The following is a 26,554-nucleotide window of genomic DNA, read 5'->3' on the forward strand; positions in this document are numbered from 1 at the left end:
TAAAAATGCTTCCCTCGTTTTATATTATTATTGAACATTGAATATTTATTTTTGCTGATTTTTGAATAATTTATGAAGTATCGATTTTTTTTAAGAATATCTATGAATTTTGAAATATGAAGTGATTTTTTGAATTGAATATTTTTATCAAAGTTTATTATATATGCTATTATTGAATTTTGAATTGTTATTAAATTTATTTGAAAAATCTCTATCCGATTTCGATTTTTAGTACGGTTATTTTTAAATATTGTATGGAATATCGAATTTTTTCAAAAAAAAAAAATTTCTATCGAATTTTGAGATATGAACTGATTTTGAATATTTTTATCTAACTTTTGCATATGCTATTGTGAATTTTTATTCAATTTTTGTCGAATATGTATACTATTATTGAATTTTTATTAGCCAGTTGTTTTTATTATTGATATTTATTGATTCTATAGATACATTTTAATCGATTTTGTGTTAAATTTTGTATGATATGAACCTGAATTAATATTTTTTGAGTGATAAATGATATTTTTTTAATAATGATTAGTGATGACATACGATAAACATTGCTATAAGCAAGATATATATTTTTAACGAACCGACCTGATGCGTTGAGATAAGGAATTTGAAGAAGAACTATATAGATTAGAACTAACAATATTATAAGCTAAATATTATGAGGCAACTAGAGACAATAAGAAACCCACGGCTCTTGTCAAATTGGGAAGGTACTAAGTGATTTATAGAAGCTTGAAAGCTTATTAGAGACCCACTCTGTGTTTTGAGAGTACCTATTTTATTCATGATTATTCGTGAATAAACAACGGCCTCAAAGCAAGGGAATGAGGTTGTGATATTTTTAGAAGAATTTGAACCGCATAAAATACCTATTTCGTGTTTTGAGTTAACTATACCACCTTCATGGTGCGTACAGATCAGGGCGAAAATTCGGGTTAATATTGGCGGAGAACTAAGACATCCGAGTGAAACCTCTTTTATTAAGGTAAAACGAAGGTATCGGAGCTAGTATATGAAGTGATGATTATGATGTTATATGAAATGATATATGAGATAAATGATATATGATTGTTATATGAAATATGTATATGGAGATGAATTATGTACACTGTAGAAGTGTTATTATGTGGAGAAAATGAAGAAATATAGTGTTAGTACCAGACAAGAAGAAGAAGAGAAAAAAAGATAATTTTTTTAGTAAAATATGTGGGAAAAATGAAAGAAGACACATAAAAATTGCAAGAAAAGAAGCAAAATTAAGAAGATATTAAGCAAATAAGTAGCTAATCATTGAATTTTTGTCTAAGAATTAAAGTTGTAATTTTTTTTCTAAAGTAACGTAAATTATAAATAACTTATTTTTTGTATATAATGAATTCAGGTTAAATTTTCGCGGAAAATGGAAGTGTTTGAATTAAGGATAGACAATATCTTACAATAGTGTTAGTAGATAGTAAGCAAAGGGACACAAAAAGGGAAGTTCTTAGAGAGATTAAATCTTTATTATAGGTACAAGAGAGTTATTAGAAGTTTTTTAGAGACACATATTAAAAGTTTTAGAGAGATTACATTTCTATTATAGGTACAATATTTTAAAGTTAGTAAGGCGTATATAAATAAATCAAAAGAAGACTGAAATAGGAATTATTAATAGACTAAAGGATACATTTTTTTACTTATTCGAGTAATATTAGCTTAGCTTAGGACTTTTAGGTAGATACGAGATTTTTAGTTAGGTATTCCCCCGCTTATATGAGATGCCTATAGGCACTAAAAGACTATTTAAAAGTAAGGATCAATTAGTAATCAAAAGTAGATCAAAAGTAAGGAACGAAAAAAAAAAGGACGAAAAGACACGACGTGAAAGTACGTGAACTAGTAATAGGTTATAAAATACCAGTTTAGTATAGGGAAAATATGAACTTTTGTGTAAAATAGGAAAAAGAATATACATGTTTAGGGAAAAATTGATTGATCTGAAATGTAATGTTACAGTTAGTTAGCATAGTTAGGAAATTTAATTTTTCAAAATAGTATTAGGTAACCATAAACATTTTTGTAAAAGGGAAAGAGGAGCATCGCATTTTAAAAATATGTAATTTTAACAAAACGGGGAGGTGTGGTATTATAATATCACCCTGTACAAAATATGTTTAAAACTCATTCAAAGTCATTAATCCATGTAGTATCTGTTCTTGTATCAATAACCGCAAGTAACATTGAATTGTCATGTTTTGTTATTATTTAAATGTGTATATAAACATTAACTCGGTGGAGAAAGATTATTGTACTCAGTATTTAATTAAGGTAAGGTAGGTCGCTACTGATATATGTAAACAGATTGTTATGGTTAGTCATTGATGGAGTTGAGTGTAAATAATATAATGTATTTGAACTAAGAAGAGAGTTTTAATTAATTACGACCTAGAAGACAGTAACATCACACTATTTAATACAGGGGGTGAAAACCACCCCCAGGGCAAAAGCACATATCGGCACAATATCACTTTTTTTCTTTGACTTGTTAGCTATGTGTTTGCCAAATTTCATGTTAATCCAAGCGGTTCTTTAAAATTTAGAGGTTTTGCAATATTTTACCGTTAAAAAGGGACTAATGTAGTTTTTTTACAAACGCCAACTTTGGCTTTATAATCTAGGTATACATGCAGCTAGACATAATAAAGGCCATTGTTATGTGTGGTTAGAAGGCGAAGCCGGCCGAGGGGCTCAAGAAATTGGCACTTGTTTATTTAGACGTATTTAGACATGTTTGTGGTCGGACAGCTGCGGAGGGCAGAACCGAAACATTAAGATAGTGTTGATGTTAAATGCCATTTTTGATGTGCATCCGTTACTGGAACGAATTACTTTACGCTTCCTTACATCTAGCCATAGATTTTTGTCAAATGATGTAGATTTTGGTGACATTGGATGCGCCTTAAAATTCCCACAAAGAATGTATTCACCGGTAGACTACATGAATGTAACGAGTTCGTGCCGAACAAAAATACTCTAATCGTTCACAAAATGAAGAAGGAACACTTTTTCGGTACTTGTAATTTGGAAAAAAGAGTCGTCAATAGGAAAGTGGATGTTTTTAATAATAAAATTGGGTTAAATTCAAAGAGATTAAACTCGAAAAAGAACGCCTCGAAAAATTTTTGTTAAATATTTTTTCCACGAAGAAGCTCGTGAAATAAGTCTACAAAAGAAACGTGGAAGACCATCCTCAGAACTTTATCAAAATTTTAAAGAATCATTTGTGTTGCTATGGCCAAATGGGAAGCCAATACCAGATAAAAAACTTGAGGATTTAAAAAGTTTGCTTAGATCTAAAATTTGCTCTTGATTTTGATCTTGAAGATAATGAACTTTAGTAAGCTCTTAAAGCATTTTTTGTTTTAATATCAGACTACAGTTTCACAAGTTAGTAACTACCTTATGGAACAACACTGTTGTTATTTTTAGATTTACAATGTAGTTTTGTCATAAAACAATAAAAATATTATATAAACCACATATGTTTTAATTCGCATAAACCTACCAAGCGACAGTTTTGGTTAGTAAACGACTTATGCAAATTATTAAAATGTTAATAATGAAAAAAGCAATACACGACCAAACGCCATTTTTATCTATATAAGCTAAAATATAATTTTAAAGCTTTAAATAATAATACAACAAAATTCGCTTTACCGTTTTTAAGAATATATCTAAAAATCAAATTTTCAAAATGATAAATAGATTTTTCAGAAAGCCATAAATTTAAATTCATTTTTCTCAAAACGGTAAAAGTGGCGCTTGGTCGAGTTATGCATAACGCGGTCCAACTAATTCTAACTAAACTTGCAGCCAAAAATTGTACTGAATATACTTTTAAGTTATAGAGATAAACTTAAAAATTACATTTTTTAAGATCAACAACAACACAAACCTATAAATTAAATTGTGATAGGTATGTCCAAACATAAACGAATTTTATTTTAACAAAAAGATATTGCTCCTTTAAAGTAAACGACTTTTATTTCTTGTTTTCTAAAAAAATAGTCCATTTTAATGCGTGTATTTAAGATAAAGTTAGACTCAATTCAATAGACTAATTCAATAAAATAATAATATTATATCTTGTCGTAAAAAGAATATTATTCTCTTTACAACGACAATAAAATTATCTTAAAATAAATAGAGTGTTGGTTGGGCCTAGTTTTGTCAAAAACCTATTTGACAATTATCTCCAAAACTGCTACATTCCCCAAAATCTAGCACGTAAACCAAAACAGTGTCAATCGCTGCCCCAAAAAACTTTTTATAACCCCATAAAATTCCAGAGCATCGCCACGCATTGTTGAAAATTATCAGAGAGAAACAAAATGAAATGTTTTGTAACCCAGATATTTTATTATACTGTTTTGGGGTAAAAATGAAAAGATGGAAAATACGGCAAAGGGAAAAGCCGTTAAACGTTATTCAGCCAGAACAAAAATAATGAACAACTCCATTAGATGAAATCATAATTGAATTTAACTCGAATATATCTACTGTTATATGAGGGGAAAAACGCTTTTTAACATCAGAAAAATGACGGTATGTGTATGTGGAGTCTTTAAAAGTAATTAAATAAATAAGGGTAAGCAGTTTTTTATACGAACCAGATAATTCCCTCAATATAAAATATCTACTCTTTAAAAATGTTGACAAAATTTTGGCTCTCATTTCCCAAATTGGAATAAAATTTATCATTATGTTCTATTAAATAGTACGACCAGATTGTCTAGTTTTGCACTTAGGTAAATGTTAAGAGAAGGCGTTTTAGTCCAGGGCCCATCTGTTTTGAGATGGACGTTGAGAGGTGACTCAATTTTTTTTGCAAAAATTGCTTGAAAATAATTCAAAGAATAATATTTGAGTTATCCTCCCTCTCAAAAAGGTCCGGAACATTGTTTAAATAATTAAAATGTCAAAAAATTAAGGAAAAATAAGATTTTTTTTTGTTTTTTTGATTATAACTTTAAAAGTATTCATTTCCGAGAAAAGATGTACTGAGATAAAAGTTGAGTAATTAAATTTTCTATAACACAGAATTAGTTAAAAATTTAAACAATAGTCACCCTTGTTGCAAAATAGCAAAAATTGCGAAAAAACCATACAAAAACAAGTATTCGCATTTTACGTTTTTCAACCATTTATGCTACACTTAGGAAATTCATATTTCACCCAGAAAAACTTTATGATACAGTAAAATAATACTGTAAATTTCATTAAGATCGGTTCAATAGATTTTGCAAAATAAATTTTGCAATGCAGCTTTCGCAAAAAAAATTCATTTTTCAAAATGTTACAGGACTGAAAATAAAGTAGGTAGCAAGTTGAAATTTTTTTTTTTCGTATAGAAGTGTACTGTACCTTTCATTTGCAATTTGTAAAATTAAAATTGATTAACTACCACGGCGTCAGGAATTTTTTTAAATAAACATTAATTATTGGTGCTACGCGCAGGACAGCGGTGTTCGATTCACACTAGTTGATTTCCACCAAAATTTCTTCCAATCTTTATCTAATATATTATTTTCTTACTCTATATTTTGTTGTATTTTAATATTTTAATTCCACAAAAATCAAACTAATTTTATTATTGTTTGTGAAATATTGTTTAAACAATTGCATATGTATAAAAATAATAAAGTTTTATTCTCCAAGTTAAAATATATGAACAAAGAAAGTTTTTGCTAAAAAAAGTGTTATTTCAAAGGATAGAGTATGTGTTTTTTATTTTGCAATAAACAAATTTATTTATTTATATCGAAATTTAATAAAAATTAAAATGTATCAATCATTATCAAAGGTCATTGGAATGCCCAGTCAGAGCAAACTATCTGCTCTCCTGCGCACAGCACCAATAATAATTAATGTTTATTAAAAAAAATCCTGACACCGTAGTAGTTAATTGATTTTAATTTTGCAATTTCAAATGAAAGGTACAGTGCAGTTCTATATGCATAAAAAATTCAACTTGCTATCTGGTTTATTTTCAGTCCTGTAACAATTTGGAAAAATGAATTTTTCCGCAAATCGCCAGGAAATTTTGACATTCCTGTCAAAATTTCTTGAAGAAAAAGTCAGGACTTCCTTACTGTAAGGAAATGTCATTTCCTTACTGTAAGGAAATGATATTTCCGTACAGTTGTTAGTGTTCTACATAAATGATAGAAAACACATTGCTATTAAAACCTTGTAAATTACCTTAATCATTAAATTTTCTTTATCTGGAGCTTCCTGGATAAATTTTTCAATTTCTTCCTTCGTTAAAATCTTAGATTTCTTTGCCCTATAACCTTGAGCTTGCCGTTTCAATAAAGAACGAAGTTTTGAGTATGTAGATATATCTACATTGTGTTTAAGTGCAAGGGTTGATTTCAGCATTGAATAATTGGCCCATAATGTTGAAGATTTCATCTTTAAACAAAGGTCTAGGAAGTATGCCATTACAACATTTTCTGAGAAAGAACTCGTATTTTTACTCATGCGATAATCCATAAAACGTCTGTATGCATTTTCGTACTTTTCTCTTGATTTCTTTGGCAATAATTCTAATGAAGCAGTATTCACTGCCTCAACCAGCTCTGGAGGAGTCCCAGGAATGGAAATTTCATCATCACTTATCATTTTACTTTCGAGAACACCAGCAATTAAATTTATAAGCATACGAGCAAATTGACAATTCAACCTCAATAGACAATTCAACCATAGTAACCCAAGTAATTTTATTAGGAATTTCAAAGCACCATTTATTTGGGAATAAAATTATCGCGTTTTTTTTAAATCAATAAATATCTGTCGAATTTTAAACGATTTGCGGAAAAATAGTATGTTTACCTCGTAGGAAAAGCCACATTCCTGGACTCTGTGTTGCTAAGTCTCGTCTTGCGCCTCGACTTAGCAATCTTCACAGTCGTCCAGGAATGTTAAGCTTTTCCTACCCGGTAAACAATGTACTATTTTTTGCGAAAGCTGGATTGCAAAATTTATTTTGCAAAATTTGTTGAACCGATCTTAATGAAATTTACAGTATTGTTTTACTGTATTATAAAGTTTTTTTCTGGGTGAAATATGAAGATCCTACGTGTAGTATAAATGGTTGAAAAACGTAAAATGCGAATACTTGTTTTTGTATGGTTTTTTTGGCAATTATTGCTATTTTGCAACAAGGGTGACTATTTTTTAAATATTTTACCAGTTTTATGTTATAGGAAATTTAATTACGCAACTTTTATGTAAAAACAACTTTTCTCGGAAACGAATACTTTTAAAGTTATAATCAAAAAACGAAGAAAAAGATCGAATTTTTTCTTCATTTTTTTGACATTTTGATTATTTAAACAATGTTCCGGACCTTTTTGAGAGGGAGGGTAACTCAAATATTATTATCTGAATGATTTTCAAGCAATTTCTGCAAAAAAATTTGAGTCATCACTCAACGTCCAAATGTACTAATATTTTTACCGATGCGCCCTGGTCTATTTTATATATACAATACAATGATTAGTGAAGAAGGGGTATGAAATATCACCATACCTACATATTTCCATAATTTCACGATACTACGGAATATCTAAATATATACTACTGTGGAATATCTTATGACGATATTTCAGATAATTCTAAAATCAAAAGTAAAATTTTCAACCTAATAAAAAATTTAAAAATATTTAAAATAATATCAAATAGAAGACTTATCGGACCATTTTCCTGGTAACACCTCCACGGCTTCTAAAAGTTGCAAGCCAGATGGATGCTGAAGCAAATAAGACACGAGGGTATTCTAAATGTGTCAATTCACAACCCCGTCTGTTCAGCGTGGTAAATTCCAACGGAAAATGGACCTATATTACTCAATAGGAGTAATACAAATGGAAAATAAAAAATGTATACCATTTTTATTCAGTTGCAATGCGAAGCCAAAACTGTTTAAATTTTTACTTAGTTCAGAGAGCGCAACCAGCACTCTAATCGACGATTTCGGCTCTTATTAGAAGCTCATCAGAGAATGCATAGATTAGTATCTCTGACCCAAGTTTAAATTATCCAATCTATTAGTAGTGGAGTCACTGAAGGTGGATATGAGCTATTACCCCCGATTTCGTTCAACCTCCATCGATTTGCAAGAAAATTGGTGAGTGGTTAGAGGATATCTTAAGGAACAAAGGTGACATAGTTCCAACTTGCGCTTTTACCCTGGGGGTGGATCCCACCCCTTCTCGGAGTGAAAATTATTTTATTAAAAATAACCCCACAGTTAGATAGGGGGACAAATTTTAAGCAAAATTTGTTATAAAAAGTTATTAAAATAAATTAAAACTTTTTGACTTATTAAAGATCAAAAATTTTAATTTTTCGTAAGAAAAATGCATGTTTTTAACCGATTTTTCATAGCTAACTCAAAAATTATAAGTTTCTACAAAAAAGTTATTATTAGCAAAATTGAAGCTAATAAAAAATTAAATAAACCCCTTACCAAAAAAACCTTTTAATATTAACTAAAAGTGAGTTATAGGTAATTAAATGCATATTTTTTTCGGCGAGTACCCAAATCTAAGCATTTAAGCTTAAATTATTGGAAAATTATGCATTTTATAACATAAACTTATTAAACGTTTGTGAAAGTACTTAAAAATATCTATCAAATGAGATACAGAACAAGTTAATAACATTAAAATTTATGCTCAAAAAATTTTTCAAACTTAATCTTTTAAAAGTTTTTCCAAAAAATGTTATCGCTTTTTTCTAATAACTCCGTTAACTTTTAAGATAGCAGGTTTAGATGAAAACGGTTTGAAAGGTAATTATAAATGCTATTAAATCGCGTTGAAACTAAACTTTTACGTCACTTACCTTTTTAAATCTAAAAGATTAAATAGCCACGGATACATGGTTCTCGCAGCAAAATAAATAGTGAAACAGGTATAATATTTTATATAGAAAAAACTCAAATTTGGTTGTTTGCCATTTTTTACGTATATTGAGTATTTTTACAGTTATTATCAAAAGAAAATAAAAATGACGATAATTTTAAAAATTCTGATTTTTTTAAAATATTTTTTTTTAAATATGCATTCTAAACCGGTGAAAATTGTTAAAATCATTACTTATGCTAATACAAAGAAATTTTGTTAAGGATTACTATAACTTTTAATTTATGTGGAAATGGCGTATGTTTAATTTTTCACTTTTTCCTAAAAAATTCGAAAGGGTTCCCTTCGTTTCATCATAACTTGCTTAATTTTGATGCTATTAACTTCTTCTGAAGCGCATTTGTTAGGCATTCTGAAGTACTTTGATAAGTGTTCAGCAGGTATATTTATAAAATGCATCGTTTTCCCGTTATTTAAGCTTGAATACTTAGATTTGAGTACTCATCGAAAAAATATACATTCAATTACCCATACCTCACTTTGAATTAACATTAGCTTAGTACTTTGATTGAACAGTGTATTTAATTTATTATTGTCTTCAATTTTGGTAGGAATAACTTTTTTGCTAAAGCTAATAGTTTTTCAGTTATACGTGAAAATATATTTTAAGACATACATTTTTTTAAGAAAAAATAAAATCTGTGATCTTTAATAACTCAAAAAGTATTGATTTATGTTAATAACTTAATACAACAAATTTTGCTTAGAATTTGTCCCTCTATCGGTGTATGGTATTAATTTTAATAAAATAATTTTCACCCCAGAAAAGGGGTGGCATCCACCCCCAGGGTGAAAGCGCCAGTTAGCATCATGTCACCTTTGTTTCTTGAGGTGTCCTCTAACTGCTCACCAATTTTCATAAAAATCGATGAAGGTTCAACGAAATCGGAGGTGAAAACCTTCAGTGACTGCACTATAGTCCCTGCATTGCAAATAACGTGATGGTAGTAGGTGCCTAGCGGCATCTGCTAAATAAAAGGGAAAGTTTTCAACCTAATAAGATATTTAAAAATATTGAATGTCTAAAATATTTAAAATATTTAAAAATATACAATAATATCATATTGAAGACTTATTGGACCATTTTCCTGGTAATACCTCCACGACTTCTAAAAATTGCAAGCTAGATGGATGCTGAATCAAAGAAGACACGGGGGAATTCTAAAATTTGGAATTCACTACCCCGTCTGTTCAGCGTAGTAAATTCCAACGGAAAATGGATTTATCTTACTCAATGGGAGTATACCTAATAGAAAATAAATATATTACCATTTTTATTCAGTTGCAATGCGAAGCCAAAACGGTCTTAATTTTTACCTAATTCAGAGTATATGCTGATAGGCACCTACTACTATCAAGTTAGTTGCAATGGTGGGACTAATAGACTGAATAATTTAAACTTGGGTCAGAGATAGCAATATACGCATTCACTGATAAGCCTCGAATTAGAGGCGAAATCGTCGATTAGAGTGCTGGTTGCGCTCTCTGAACTAAGTAAAAATTAAGACAGTTTTGGCTTCGCATTGCAACTGAATAAAAAGGGTATACTTTTTTTTTATTTAAATTAACGTGCATGTGACATCTATGGTCATTAGCTCGAGTTACAGTTTACATGGTAATATTATAAATTACAAATAGTATAGTTAACATTATTTAACATAAGTAAAAGGAAAATCGGTTAACAATTATATTTTGTTTAACAGTTGATTCTTCTCAAGAAATTTGATAACCTTGTTGATTTGGTCTGTGCTGTTGAGGACCTCTTTGAAGTTAGGACTGATACCAAGCTGTTGGCGTACTTTAGCATAAAAAGGGCATTCAATAAGTATGTGTCTGATTCGGAGAGTAGTATTGCAGTGTTGACTTTTGGTAGTGAAGATGATGTCATCAAATAGCCATATGTTAAACGGGAATGTCCTAAGCGCAGTCTCCGTATGATTGCCATATTTTTCCGAGATAAACTAGACCAGGTAAATTGGTTCATTGAGGGCTAAATTTCATGCAGCTCTGAAGTAATTTTATGCCAGTGAATTTGCCAGGTTGACAGATTGAGCTTATTCAGTCTGGCTTTTAGATCATTGCAGATTTGTATATTCAGCATGGTATCCATCGATGATGCAGCTTTTTTGGCAAGGAAATCGGCTTTTTCGTTACCACTAATCCCAACATGGGATGGTACCCATAATAAAGTGACTTTTGTATTTTGATTTATAAGAAGCTGATAAATGTCATGAATATCTTGGACAAGAGGATGGTTGGTGATTAGTATTGATGGAGTGTATAGAGGAAAGTGCATCAGCACATATGGCTATGTGTGTGGATATTTATGAGCATGTTTGAGAGCACACAAGATAGCTAGCAGTTCGCCAGTGTGAATACTACAGCAAGGAGAAATTTTACAGAGTTCGATGGGCTGTTGAAGAGTAGTTAGAGATTAACCAACTCCACTTTCAGATTTTGACGCGTCAGTGTAAATAACTATGTTATTTATTTTTGTTTATAAGTTCTAGGAAGAGACTTCCTAATGTGTTAACACTGACATCTTCCGTGTTAAATTTGGTGAGGGACATATCAAGATGAGGGAGTAGGTTGGTCCAATAGGGATTATTGGAGAATGGTAGAGTTCTGGTTTCAGACAAATTTATATCTTTTAATAACGGCTGTAGAAGATGAGGAAAAGGATGTACAATTAAGTTACAAGGAGCATTGTTATGAGGTTGGTGTGATGATGTAATTAAAGGATACACTGGATTGGAGGGATTGGAAGAAATTGCAGCAGCATAGGAGGAAAGAAGGTATTCTCTTCTAAGCCAAAGGGGAGGTTCATTAGCTTCACAACAAAGACTTTCTGCCGGACTAGGACGAAATGCTCCAAGACATAGGCGGATAGCCGTATTTTGCACTGTATTTAGTGAAGTTGGGTTTGACTTAGATGCAGACATATAGATGAAACATCCATAGTCAAGCTTGGAACGGACTAGTGATCTGTAAACTTTCAGTAACGTAGTTTCTTCCGCTCCCCAATGATAATGTGAGAGTGATTTAATTATATTTAACCTTTTAAGGCACGCTCCTTTAGTTTTCTGAATATGCTGTTTCCAGGTTAGTCTTGAATCAAATATCAGCCCTAATATTTTGCAATTATGAACGACCGGTAATTTAAAGTTATTGACGGTGATTTCAGGAGTAAAAAAATTAATTCTTCTACTGAATTTAATAACTTTGGACTTTGGAATGGAAGAGAGTAAGTCCTAGGGATGCAACTTTGATTTGTAGATCATTTACTGCTAATTGCAGAATTTTACTAGTAGTAGCATTGTATTTACCCTGGCAGTATATTATTAGGCCATCGGCATATAATAAGGATTTGATAGGTGGAGGGATATTGTGACATAACTGGCTAATCGCGAGAATGAATAAAGATGTGCTTGAAACTGAACCTTGAGGAACTCCGCCATATTGGATATGTGGAGAAGAAAGGAAGTTATTGACAGAAACCCTGAATGTTCTTGATGTTAGGAAGTTTTTCATAAAAGCGTATATGTGAGGTTACATTGAAAAAGTTTGTCAAGAATTGCGTTTCTTGAGATGATGTCAAATGCGCCTTCTATGTCGAAGATTGTAGCTATCAGATCTTGTTTGCTATTAATCGCGTTAGATATATGGGTTTGAAGTAGTGCAAGGTTATCTCTTGTGGAGCGCTGTATTTGGTAGCCAGATTGTTCCTGTGAAATAATCTTTTATTTTTCAAAATACCATAGCAGACGTTTGTTGATCATTTTTTCCATTAATTTGCACATAGTGCATGTGAGGGAGATGAGTCTGTAAGATTGTGGAAAACTAGTTGGCTGATTTGGCTTGAGTATCAGTATTACAATAGACTTGCTCCATTGAGATGGAAATTTATGTGAGTTCCAGATTAGATTGTATAAAGTTAGGAGTTTTTTAAGAGCATAATTAGACAAGTGCTTTAGAAATGCATAAGGAATATCATCGGGCCCAGCTGCGGTGTTTCTGCAATTAGCTAAAGCAGATATAAGCTCATGGATAGTGAAAGGAAAATTAAGTGGTCTACTATGTTCAGAAGATATCAGGTTATTTCTGTATGGATTTATTTCACGAAGAGACATATTAATATGATTAGTTTTGTTTCTGAATTTATCTTCGAAATGTTTCTCTATACCATTTGAAATTAAACGAGTAGTTTTTTTATTAGTTTTTTGACCTTGAATTTGTCGTACTTTTTTTCCAAATTTGGCTAGGATTGAAATTTTCATTAGTAGAAATACATAATCCTGCCAGAATGATTTTTTACTTTGCGTTGATATTGACTTTGAAATTGATATTTGAAATTGTCTCTGATATTGACGTTAATAAGTCGTCAACATCATTGGTTGTCGGATGTTCATTTGCGAGCAAGAGAATATCAACAGATTTTGAATATTCTGACCAGTTAGTTTTGTTTAAGCGCCAATAACTTGGATACAGGTCCACTACAGTTGTTGGAAATTATTATAGGATAATGATTGCTGTCAAAGAGATCATCGGCTGTTTGCCAGGAAAGAAAACGTGCTGATTTAGGGTCACTAATACTAAGGTCAAAAGCAGAGAATGATCCATAGGAAATGTTAAAGTGAGTATTAGATCCTGTGTTAAGAAGACATGAGTTTGTGCAGTTAAGGATATTTTCAACTATTTTTCCACGACCAAATGTAGATTTAGAACCCCACATACTGTTATGTGTGTTAAAGTCTCCTGTGAGTATAAAGGGCTGTGGTAGCTGGAATATAAGGTCTAGGAGCTCTTCCTCTTTTAAAGGATGATTTGGGGGAATATGTATGGAGCAGATAGTAAGCTTATTAGGGCAAAATGTAGTTATGGCAATTGCCTTAAGATTCGTTGTTAAAGGTAGCATTGCTGAGTAGATTTCACTGGAAGAAAAAATTGATGCTCCTCCACTAGCTCTGATGCAGTTCGTCCTAATGAAGTGGTATCCTTCAAAGGATTTAGGGTGAGGAATATTATTTGTAGTAAAATTAGTCTCTTGTAGACAAATAAAATCTGGATGGTAAATTGATGTAAGATATTGTATGTGTTCAAGGCGCGGATAATATCCGTCGCAATTCCATTGTAAAATAGTGAAAAGATATTTTTTATTTTTAGAAAAGATCGGAATTGGTGTTGGAGTCACCTGAATTATTGGACGTAAGGCTTGCAATTTCGTCAGCGTATACGGGATTTAATGTGATCTTAAGCTTTTCAGATAATCTTGTAATGCAATTTTTAAGCGATCTATCAGATACAGTTTGATATATTTGCGTAAGGTCTTCTAAAAGAGACTTAATGTTGGTGGTAAAGTTATGAGCTTCTTTGAGAGGATCACTGCTACCAAAGGAATTTTCCAGGAAGACAATAAGTTGTAATGCTGTCAACGAAAATTTTTCTGGATTAGCACTTATTAATTGGTCAACAGTTGATTGAGCAAAGAGAGTAATTTTAGCAAGTTCTTTGTCATCAGTTTTTAATTTCTTTTTAAGAGCTGTTCTAGGAGTTGCAAAGGCTGTGGTAGATTGAGCATTTATAGGGTTTAAGTCTGGGTGGTTATCAGTAACTTATAAAGTGGGTGATTCGAGATTTGTGTCGGTACAATAAGTTCTTTTGATGCAAGGATTTGTAGGCAAGGACACTGACATTAGAGACTCTTCGTTTGGAATTGGTAAGTCGGTATTAGTTGGATTGATTTCTTCTTTTTGAGGAGGAGGAAGGAGGAGATATAATAGAAGGAGGTTCAAATGGGATTAGGCTAGAAGTTGTATTTTGAGAAGGGTTGCTAGATATTTCTTGAGGGTCAGGACAGGAGTCTGCAGTATGTCCAGATTTTTTACATAAAAAACATTCAAATTTATCCGAAGTGATAAAGATTCTATTATTGGTATTTTCATGCGATATAACAATTGAGGTATTTAATTCAAAGTTTTCTTTATCCGATATAATATAGATAGAGCGTCGAAAACTGAAAGTGTGAGCGTATTCGTCCTCAGGTGAACTGCATCGGATAAAAGAGATAGGAGAAGCAAGTTGTAATCGAAGTTCGTCTTTAAGTGCTTGCTCTATGAGTAAATTCGGGATCGAAGGGCTTACGTTGGACAGTAGTAGCCTCGTTGCGGGTGTAATAAGTCTGCGAATAGATATTGTTTGATTTACAACAGTAATGGTCGGACAATTTTGCAGAAGATTATCAACTACGGATAATGAAGAAAGATATATGCATATAGGCTGGTTAGAAATTCGTGAAGCAAAGGTTATTTTTTTAGGGGTAACAATTTCGCCAATTTCCTTGATGTAATCAAATAGCACGACGTCTGGAAGAGCGTTCATAACGATGGCGAAAGTTCTAATGGGACATGATATTGTTGTTGTAGATTTTTTCGGTGTGATTTTTGTTACTGCAGCGAAGCTACGTTGTACTGTTTGTGATGATGTTTGTGATGATGTTGATGCCACAATTTGATTTTAATATTCTGGATGCCAAAATATTAAATATGTATGGACAGTAAGGACTGGCCTAATTTTTTGGTTGTCGATATTTTCTGTTAATGAAAATCGACTTACCAGTGTTTTTAGTTGGTAAACACAACACATTAACTAACTAGTTTTTATATAAAATACTATTAGTAGAGGCGATAAGCGAGGTGTACTTTACTCGTTGACCTCTGAAATGGGAATCGGTATACATTTTTAAATTCTCAAATCCTTCAAATAACAAAATTATTAATTAAGATATTATTTATAGAATTTTAAAATAATAAAAGCAAATGATCAATATTTTACCTGCGCATGTAGAACAGACGCAATGGTGTGCATTTGTCGACATGTGGTTTTCTGCTTAGGTGAGCAATAACATATTACATGGTATGCGAGTATTCAAACTTGACACACTTAGAGTGTATGTGTGCCATAATAACTTGTTGTTATAAATAAGTGCACCTGAAATAATAAAAAATAGAGGAATTATTATTATTAAACAGATTGTGAGAGATTCAGTTAGATTTGGGACTTGAACCAGAGTTATGCTCCGGGTAATGTAACGTGCTGCGTCACGTGTACCGTCATCAACTAAATACTATCACATGTATTAATAACTGTAACTGACGGTTAATAAAATAATGATGAATATAATCGTGTATTCCTGCTGAACCAACCCAATCACAGGGTAAAACCAACCCTTATTTTTTTAAATATTTCTCGAACTCTCTATGTCATATTATCAGTTGATCCGTGGATATCTATTTGGTAATATCTTCACACCTGTCCTATTGTCCTCTATACTTATAGAAAGTTAGCTTTAAGTCAATGAGTCGCGTTGTCTTGAGAATTAAAACTTGACGGGCCCGTCTTCCCTGTGTGGATTAATTTAAACCCAAACTCACAGTCACATACCAGCACATGGATAAACATATTGATAGAATAGAACAATAGACCAATAGAGCAAATAATTATCGGACGACATGAAAAGGCTGGTACGTACAACTCTTTAGAAGATACCTTATTCTTATTATATTAAACAGTCACTCTTAACATTTAGAACGAAAATTTGATTTGTTTAGTTGTAACACATCGTCTCTATTCTATAGACAATATTTTATTGTTCTTGCTCCCACTGTTCTTTATATCACCTTTAAACATAATAGAGCACAACCCACAAATTTCATCCTTATTCTGTCGGAAGATAACATATTAAGTAAGATTATGCAAATTACGGATTCATTCCAATAATGGATTTAGTGAGAATTATTTTTATTTTGAAATATTGAAAAATCTAAGTTAAACATTATGAATGGCCATAAACTATTTCAAATAATGTTATGCGATTTGAATTTAACTTTTTTTGCAGTGTTTACACTATTTTAATACAAATGAAAAGTTAATATTTACTAATAATCCATATTAATTTATGTACAAAGTCAGTAAAGTGACTGACGTGGTGTATACAAATTTTTATCGCCAACCATAAAAAACATTAACTAGTCATATTTTGTTGGATCTTTCTATACACAAAAAATGCAGAGTAGTTTACAATAGTTTACAATAATTACTAAATCGGTAAAGTATTGATTTATTTTATGTAAATCTAATTACCAAATAATAGAGAGTTTCACTTTTTGACATAAATCTAAATAATAATAATAATAGTCTCCCGTTTTATACCGCTATCGTGGCTTTGGGATTATAGCAGGGTAGTCTGCTATATCTAGGGCCCACGGTATACAAGGAAGGTAACAGGTCCAGTGCTACGTTTCAACCGCCTATTACTTCTGGTTTTACCCAAGGTACTCATTTTTATTCAGGCTGAGTCGACCTGGGACCTATAGAAATTTTAAAAATGTCTAGATGTTTTCGCCGCCGCTGGGTTTTGAACCCCGGCCTACCTGCGTGGAAGTCAGACATGCTACGGAGCTAACCCGGTCCTAATAACGTAAATTTTGTAAAATATTTTTAATAATTAAAGTAAATATATTTTAAGTTCACTCAAATAAATAATTGACTAATTCCATCGACCACTTACATTCAATCCTGGGTTAAATTGATTTATATTTGCAGCAGGTAATATTCTTCTTCTTTCAGTACAATAAAGTGTTACTTTACTGCCGGAAATGAGTACAAAAATACACAACTCTTGTGATGGTTAGCGATAATAGTTATTTATGTACCAAGTCAGTAAAGTGACTCTTTATCGAAGAAGTCTGATATTATGAGCCGAGCGAGCCTAGCGAGCGAGGCGAATAACAGACGAGTTCGATAAAGAGTCTTTACTGACGTGGTGCATACAAAATTTTATCGCCAATCATAAAAAACATTAACCCTTACTTAATTACATCCTAATGAAAAAAGAGTGTGTGTACTTGGTACGCACGTAAGACGTTATATTTCTACTATTATGATTTCAACGAAATAAATATATTACAAACAGTTTAATCGTATTTCAATTTAAATATTAGACCAATTTGAACACTTAAAATAAAATACCAGAAATTAAAAATAAAATACTGTTAAGAGTTACGTTATGTTTATGAAGTGTAGCCTACCGTAGCGAAGTTGCTTTTCCCTTGAAGAATAGTAGAAAATCTAAATAAATATATTTGCTAATAAATTATCACTAATATGTGTGACCGTCCCATATACCTATAATCCAATTAACAAAAACACCATTTCATAATATACAATTTGTATTTGCATTAATACAAAACTTAAAATATTTAAGAGTTTTATTAATTTTAGACAAAATAAAAATTTCGTGTGACAGTAATGACGATGACAGAAAGCTTTTGCACGATGGGCGATTTCGATGTTTAATCGAGAGTTGTTACCAATATTGAATAAGTACCTAATTACTAAATATGTAAAGTTTTGATTTATGTTTTATGAATATAATTGCAAAATACTACAGAATTTCAATTTCTGACATAAATTTAATTAATAATAACGTAAATTTTGTACAATATTTTTAATAATTAAAGTAAATAAATTTTAAGTTCACTCAAATAAATAATCGATTACCGCTATCGACCACTTACATTCAATCTCAGTTTATTTTGATTAATCGCGACAGGTAAAGTAAAAGTCTTCTTTCAGTGCAATAAAATATTACTTTACTGCCGCAAATGGCGTCAAATTAGTACAATAATGAATGACTTTAGTGACGGTTGGCAATAAATATACATTTTTCTACGAGCGTGCAAAAAAGTCTACTTTTCCGCACGCGTTTTAGTTTGACAAGTTTTACTTTTCCGCATTATTTATCTGCATTACTTTTCCGCACTGAATTTACATACATATTTTTCCGGATCAGATCAAGATTATTGCCAAGGTCGAGAATAGATGGGGGTAGTTATTCTTCACTTGATGCCATCTAAATTACTGAATTATTTTGAAATTCGTAAGTAAAGATGCGTGGAAATTGTAAAGTGTGTGACGCGCTTCTTAACAATAACTGCTTTGTTTGACATCGTTGCTATGACTTTAAAATATTAAAACCTGTATTGATATACACCATTCATTACTGCATAACAGGCATTTAGGCACCGGGTTGACTTTAATTCGGGATTATTATAACTTATTAGCGTTATTTTTTAATTCAATTAATTGATAAAGATTTGGTCATTTTTTAAGCGTTTGTTGAAAAAATATTGTTCCTAACTCTTGCGGAAAGTCTCTTTTCCGCACTCGACTGCTTGCCGAACTCGGCTTCGCGTTGTTCGGCAAACTGCAATCGCGTGCGGAAAAGTATGACTTTCCGCACTATTTAGGAAAATAACTATTTCGTGATTCCGCATTATATTTTATTTTGTCTGTGTAAAAATTGTACCTATAGCGGCGACTATATTAATTTAAGGGTTTTCCTACGAGTTATTTTAAGAAAAAGTTTGTTGCTTAGAATATAAAAAGTATTTTTCCACCTACCTCTACCGAAAGTATACTTTTCCGGACCTGATTGTAGGGAGCAAAGTTAAACTTTTCCTCTCTAGGGAGGAAAAGTAAAACTGACGTCATGTTATTTCATTCATGAAATAAATATAACTTATTGACGCCCTGTACAATATCTTTTTTCTATTACGTAAGTATCTATACATTTTAACGTTTATTTATAAAACACCCTGTATTTTGCAGGATGGTAAAAAACAATAAATTTTTATTTTGATTTAACAATGTTTACAGTAATAATTTGACTTATATTTTGACAGTTGACAGTTATATTGTACCTACTTGTTAGTTTTAGTTCTAATAAATTTTGTTCTAATAAATGTTCTAGTAAACTTTACATAACTGAGTAACGTTATATTATATTCTGTTTATATCTGTGGTTAAAGTGTAGACAAATATACAACCTGTAAGACAATTATGATACTTAATTATCGAATAGAAATTAAATTATGGATATCACAGCTGATTTATTTTACAATTTTATTCTTAATAAACATTTTATTATTATCAATTAACCAATATGGATTTAGCAACCTCGGCAAGATACGTCGAATGAAGTAGGTATGGTGTAAATAATTCGTGACTGCATAAATATAACGTCAAATGTGACATTATCTTGTAATAATTATTTAAAATAGTTTAAATTTAAAGAAATTAAGTCAGTGCACTAATTTTTTAACTGATTTCTGTGCAATTTATTTAGGTATAAGGAATTTAAATTGATTAGTATTAATTATAAACACTTTAAAGTTTATAATTCATTAATATAATAAATCTTCCTTTGGAAATTGTGATTTTTATTTTTAGCAAAAACTGTGGTTGTAGAAAAAGAATAGTGTGTAACACGTGCAAAAAAGGTAATTTCTCACTCGTTTTTAACGCAAATTTTCAAACTCGTGAGAAATTAGTACCTTTCTGCACTTGTTGCAAAATATACTATTTCCTTATAATTGATTTACAGTGTTCCAAGATGGCATCCTGGTTTAGGTCTTCCATATGTCTTTCTTTCTATGTAGAAGACGAAACATTAATTAAAAATGTTATTTTATAATTTGTTCCCTCATTTTAGAAATGTCTAATGTGTTTAATAATTACGTTCTTATGACTGTAGTTTACGTGTCGTAACGAAACTAAACAACGACGTACATGTCCCTTAAACTGGACTTTCATTCTTCGTCACGTAATGTAAGTCACAAACAAATAAAGAAGTAGATATTACATTAAGAAGATACCTTTATAGCATTTTCCAGGCTCATGACTAGCATGTACGCCGCCGGTTTTATGTCAGAGTTACATTAAATATAAAAGATCCATTTGCACCAAAACGTGGTCAATTTAGCATGCGTTGTAGAATGTAAATGTGGTTGTAAAAGTAGGCATATTCGTTAAAAATATTGCTCTATTGAGAAAAAGATAGTTATATCAAGAGACAGTGTAAATATATGGGGTGAAACTGATGAAAAAACACAATTAACAAAAAAAAATGACCTTCTATGACCAACAGAAAACAAGAAAACATCTTCTGTCTTAAAATCATGCTTCCATTCTTTCTTAATAGACCAGGCGGATCTGTGAAAAAACGTCTATTTTTGGATGTGCGAGGTGGCATTCGGATTTTTGCAGATAAAGTTAGGTAACAATTTCAACAATAATAATTGACTTATGCTCCTTCTTAAACATGCCCGGAACATTAATAAAAAAATTAAAATATTTAAAAATTTTCGAAAAACATCGATTTTTTTCTAATTTCTTTGCTTATAACTTTAAAACGATTCAATTTGGAACAAAGTCGTAGAGAAATAAAATAAAGATAATTGAATTTTTTATGATAAACGAATGGTTAAAAATGTCTTAAATTATTAACCTTTCTGCAAAATAGCAAAAAATACCAAGTAGGGTCAAAATAAGCCTGTTTTTATTCAATGTTTTTCAACCATTTTGGTTGCACTTAGAATTTTCGTAATTCGCTTAGAAAATTCTTAAAACATGCTTAAATCTAAATCGTTCATCAAATTTCATTAAAATCGACCTGATAGATTTTGCAGAAAAATTTTGCAATCTAAATTTTTTTAAAGAGTTCAAATTTTTTAAAAATGTTTTGAAGAAAAAGTAGACTATTTAGAAGTTTGCGCTAATTTTTATACATATAAAGAGGTTCTCTACGGATCTAATATACTTTACAGAATTAAAATCGGATTATTTAAGTGGCCTCAGCACTGTTTTAAAATCATAAACAGTTTGTTGGCTTATAAACAAATACAGTGAGGACGTTTGAGTAGGCATAAATTCATTTTCTCGAGAATAGGTGTTTTTCCCGAAACAGGTCGATTTTTATTTTTAAATTCTAATTTTTTGGTACATATCATACTACATAATAATCGATAATTTTTTTAAATGAGAATTGGTGCCGTGTGATAGCTCAATCGAAAGGCTATTCAATTTTGTATTCACTAATATATACGTTAACATAATTATTTATACAGGGTTTGAATTAAAAAAAGTTAAATTATATTAATTCCAATATTTAGATTACGTCATTACACCCAGATGGATGACGTCACTAGTATGATATTTATGCCAAAAAATTATAATTTAAAAATAAAAATCGATCTGTTTCGGGATTTACTTCCAGAGTCGCCCATTCTCAAGAAAATAAATTTATTCCAACTCAAACGTCCCCACCGTAATTGTTTATAAGCCAAAACATTGTTTGTAATTTTAAAACTGTGCTGAGGCCGCTTAAATAATCCAATTTTAATTCTGTAAAATGCATTAGATAGGTAGAGAATCTCTTTATTTGTAAAAAGATTAGCAAACATCTAAATAATCTACTTTTTGTTCAGAAGAAATTCTTTAAAAAACTTTTTAAAAAAAATTAGATTGCAAAATTATTATGCAAAATCTATTAGGTCGATTTTAATGCAATTTGGTGGACAGTTTAAGTATATTGTAAGAATTTTTTAAGCGAGTTATGAAGGTTCTATGTGTAACCAAAGTTGTTGAAAAACATTGAACAAAAACAGGCCTATTTTATTCCCTTATTTTGTATTTATTGCTATTTTGCAGAAAGGGTAATAATTTAAGACATATTTAACTAGTCGTATATTATACAAAATTTAATTGTCTATATTTTCCTTCACTACGACTTTATTCCAAAATAAATCGTTTTAAAGTTATAAGCAATGAAAAGAGAAAAAATCGATATTTTTCGAAATTTTTAAATATTAAAATTTTTTCATTAATGTTCCGGGCATATTTGAGAAGGAGCATAAGTCAATTATTATAATTAATAAAGTTCATATTCACCTCAAAACCGATCCGGCCTGGTCTATAATATTAAGGGTTGAAAATTATACAGATTTTAAATAACCTCTAGATTTTATAGTTCAATTGATAGGCAATATATATAGGTTTATAACCAATGTGTTTTTTCTGTACAAATTTTTGGAGCAGAGCCTTTAACACTGACGCAAAAATCCGCAATAAACTCAGAGATACACAACGAGCCATGGAACGTGTAATGCTGAACGTGAGCCTTCGAGACAACATAACAAACCAACAAATCAGGCAAAGAGCAGGAGTTGAAGACGTCATCGAAAGAGCTACGACGCTTAAGTGGAACTGGGCTGGACACTTAGCTAGAATACAAGATGGACCATATAGTAGTAAGGACGGCGAATGACAGACAGTTCCCCAAGTGATGGAGTTATGTCTATACAAAAAGAAGAAGAAGAAGACAAGATGGACTGTGGACATGACGACTTATAGAATGGAGGCCCAGAAACTATAAAAGAAGCCGAGGACGACCACCGACTAGATGGACCAACGACATAAAAATAGTAGCGGGAAACTGGCTATAGGCGGCCCAGTGTAGAAAACACTGGAAAGAACGGGAGGCCTATGTCCAGCAGTGGACGCAATTGGCTGATTGATGATGATAATGATACAAAGAGAATAAGTATAAAGTTGGTCCTCGTAAAACACCGCCACGGAAAAGTGAAAGGGAGAATTCCTCGAGCTCTATTTGATCTTTAGAATGGAACTTCAAACTGAAGCGAGCTGGAAAAATAGACAATATTTCGGCTTTTATTGCATGCAGAACCTTCATGTTTTAAACTAGTGTAGCTCTAGTGTAAATTAGATAAAATAATAAGGACTGGGTCATCTTTCCATCTCAGAAAAATCGGAAAATCCCGAAGCTAAAAGCGTGGAAAGCTGAGGTAGAACACGTTATGACCAAAAAATAGGGCCTAATTTCTATCAGGATACCTATCCATATCCAATCTGTATTGATTCGAAACTTCTGACTCTGAGCAAGGAACAACATGGGAGATAGACAAATATACATACTAGTTTAAATTACATCCCTGCAGATTATACACGTGGGAACTTCAACACAACATAATGAAAACAAAGAAAATTATGTATTGGTCAACAAAATATATCACATAGCTATCATCAGTACAAAAATATATCAAAGAACTGCCACTTACTATCAAATCCTGTTGTTTTAAAAGTGCTCGCAAGATGGACACTAATAACGAAATAAAATCCTAAATATACAGGGTGTTTCATTAATAATTGTCCATATAGTAATTGGAGAAACATTAGCACAAAATACGAAGATTTAACCTAAAACACTTAAATAAAATGTGGTTCCTTACTGAGTTACCGGGTGTTTTATCTTAAAATTTAAAAACTATTTTTGCTCAGAATTTTAAAACTATTTGACGTATCGTTTTCATACTTGGCAGGAAGTATAGGTACTGTATAAACTACTTAATAATGTAAAAAAAAGTTTGTAGTTATTACCAGAGGCGTACAACGGGGGAAAGTGAATGGTTGACCCTTTCCAAATTCTACGCTACTGGCGAAATTGTTATTTTAGTTCAATTTTTGGATTCTCCAATACTTTCTCTGAAAATAATATACTCTTCATTCGTAACGATAAAGTCATTAGTTTTTGAGATATTTGAAGTTAAAAATGAAACGACACGGTTATTTTGATTAATGTATTGTGTCACTTCATTTTTATTTTCAAATATCTCGAAAACTAATCATTTTATCGTTACGAATGAAAAGTATATTATTTACATAAAAAGTATTGCAAAATCAAAAAATTACACTAAAATAGCAATTTCGTCAGTGGCGTAGAATTTGGGAAGGGTCAACCAGCCCCTGTCCCCTGTCGTACGCCTCTGGTAGTAGCTAAAAACGTTGATTTATCTTAATTTAGTAGGGTGTACAGTACCTACACTTTCTGCCAAGTATGATAAGGATACGCCAAATAGTTTTAAAGTACTGGGTACAAATAAATTTTAATCATATAAATCATATCATAAATTAATTAAAATAACATGTGCCGTTTCATTTTTACCTTCAAGTATCTCGAAAACTAATGACTTTATCGTTACCAATGAAGAGTATATTATTTACGTAGAAAGTATTGAAGAATCTAAATATGGCACTAAAATAGTAATTCCTCCAGTGGTGTAGGATTTGAAAAGGGTCAACTATTCACCATCCCCTGTCGTACGCCTCTGGTAGTAGCAAGAAACGTTTGTTTATCATAATTTCATAGGGTGTCTAGTAGTCGCACTTTCTGCCAAGTATAAAAAGGATAGGTCGAATAGTTTTGAAATGCTGAGCAAAAATAGTTTTTAATATTGTAGATAGAACACCCTGTAACTCAGTAAGGAACCACATTTTATTTAAGTGTTTTAGGTTAAATCTTTGTATTTTGTGCTAAGGTTTCTCCAGTTACTATATGGATAATTATTAATGAAACACCCTGTATAGGGTGAGGCAGATAACTGGCCTATTAGAAATATCTCGAGAACTAAAGGCAACAGAATCATAAAAATTGGAATAAAGGGGTTTTGAAGGATGATCTATTAAATGAAAATATTTTCATCTCTTTGTCACTTCCGGATATACCGGAAGTTGCTTATAACTTCGTTTTTAAATGGGACACCCTGTATATTTTTACATTTTTGGATTCTCTTCGATGTCTTCTTTCTTAAAATATAAGGTTTTGTAATATTATACAGGGTATTTTAAAAGATAATTACGTTTTTTTATTAATTTCGTAGCAATATTCACACTCTGTAGAATTGTAGTAGTTTGACATCTAAAACTCTACTTACGTTCAAATGATTTTTAATATACTCTACTATTGTTAAGAATTATTAGTATAGCTAAATTTTTAATTTTAGTATACAGGGTTGGTCGAAACCCGGAATGAGTATTTTCTGAGTTTTCTTAAATAGAACACCCTGTATTTTTGTATTGTAGTGAAATGATATTTTATAGTACTTTTTTATTTCTTAAGCATTCCCTATACCTGACTGCTTTAATTTGTGAGTTATTGGTGATTCAAGCTAAACATTAATTGCAACAAAAAATACGTAAAATTTTATTAGGTTGGCCGTGAAAATACTCAATCCCAAATAATTTTTCAGAAATAAATACATATTAATCCAGACTGGTCCTTAAAATTACCAATAATGGTTTAGCTATCGAAATACCTACTTAGTTAAGATTGTTGGTGCGATTAACAATTAAGCACAAATTAAAGCAGTTAGGTATAGGGAATGCTTAAGAAATAAAAAAGTACCATAAAATATCATTTCATTACAATACTAAAATACAGGGTGTTCCATTTAAGAAAACTCAGAAAATACTCATTCCGAGTTTCGACCAACCCTCTATACTAAAATTAAAAATTTAGCTATACTAATGATTCTTAACAATAGTAGAGTATATTGAAAATCATTCGAACGTAAGTAGAGTTTTAGATGTCAAACTACTACAATTCTACAGGGTGTGAATATTGCTACGAAATTAATAAAAAAACGTAATTATCTTTTAAATTACCCTGTATAATATTACAAAACCTTATATTTTAAGAACGAAGACATCGAGGAGAATCCAAAAATGTAAAAATATACAGGGTGTCCCATTAAAAAAAAACGAAGTTATAAGCAACTTCCGGTATAACCGGAAGTTGCAAAGAGATGAAAATATTTTCATTTAATAGATCATCCTTCAAAACCCCCTTATTCAAATTTTCATGATTCTGTTGCCTTTAG

At 31.1% G+C, this 26,554-nt stretch overlaps 1 protein-coding gene across 3 annotated transcripts in view; it reads right to left on the reverse strand.

Annotated features, from left to right (window-relative positions):
• LOC114334182 (uncharacterized) overlaps positions 1 to 26,554 on the reverse strand; it is an 883,857-nt gene that overhangs the window by 611,711 nt on the left and 245,592 nt on the right. For all 3 annotated transcript variants that reach the window (XR_007695930.1, XM_050641876.1, XM_050641875.1), the window contains one exon: positions 15,813 to 15,968. Coding sequence is in view for 2 of the 3 variants with exons in the window: in XM_050641876.1 (XP_050497833.1) it covers positions 15,813 to 15,855 (43 nt within the window). In the remaining variant the exon portion in view is untranslated. The remainder of the gene's footprint in view (positions 1 to 15,812; positions 15,969 to 26,554) is intronic.

Source organism: Diabrotica virgifera, chromosome 1 (genome assembly GCF_917563875.1).
Source record: "Diabrotica virgifera virgifera chromosome 1, PGI_DIABVI_V3a".
Classification (NCBI taxonomy): Eukaryota; Metazoa; Arthropoda; class Insecta; order Coleoptera; family Chrysomelidae; genus Diabrotica; species Diabrotica virgifera.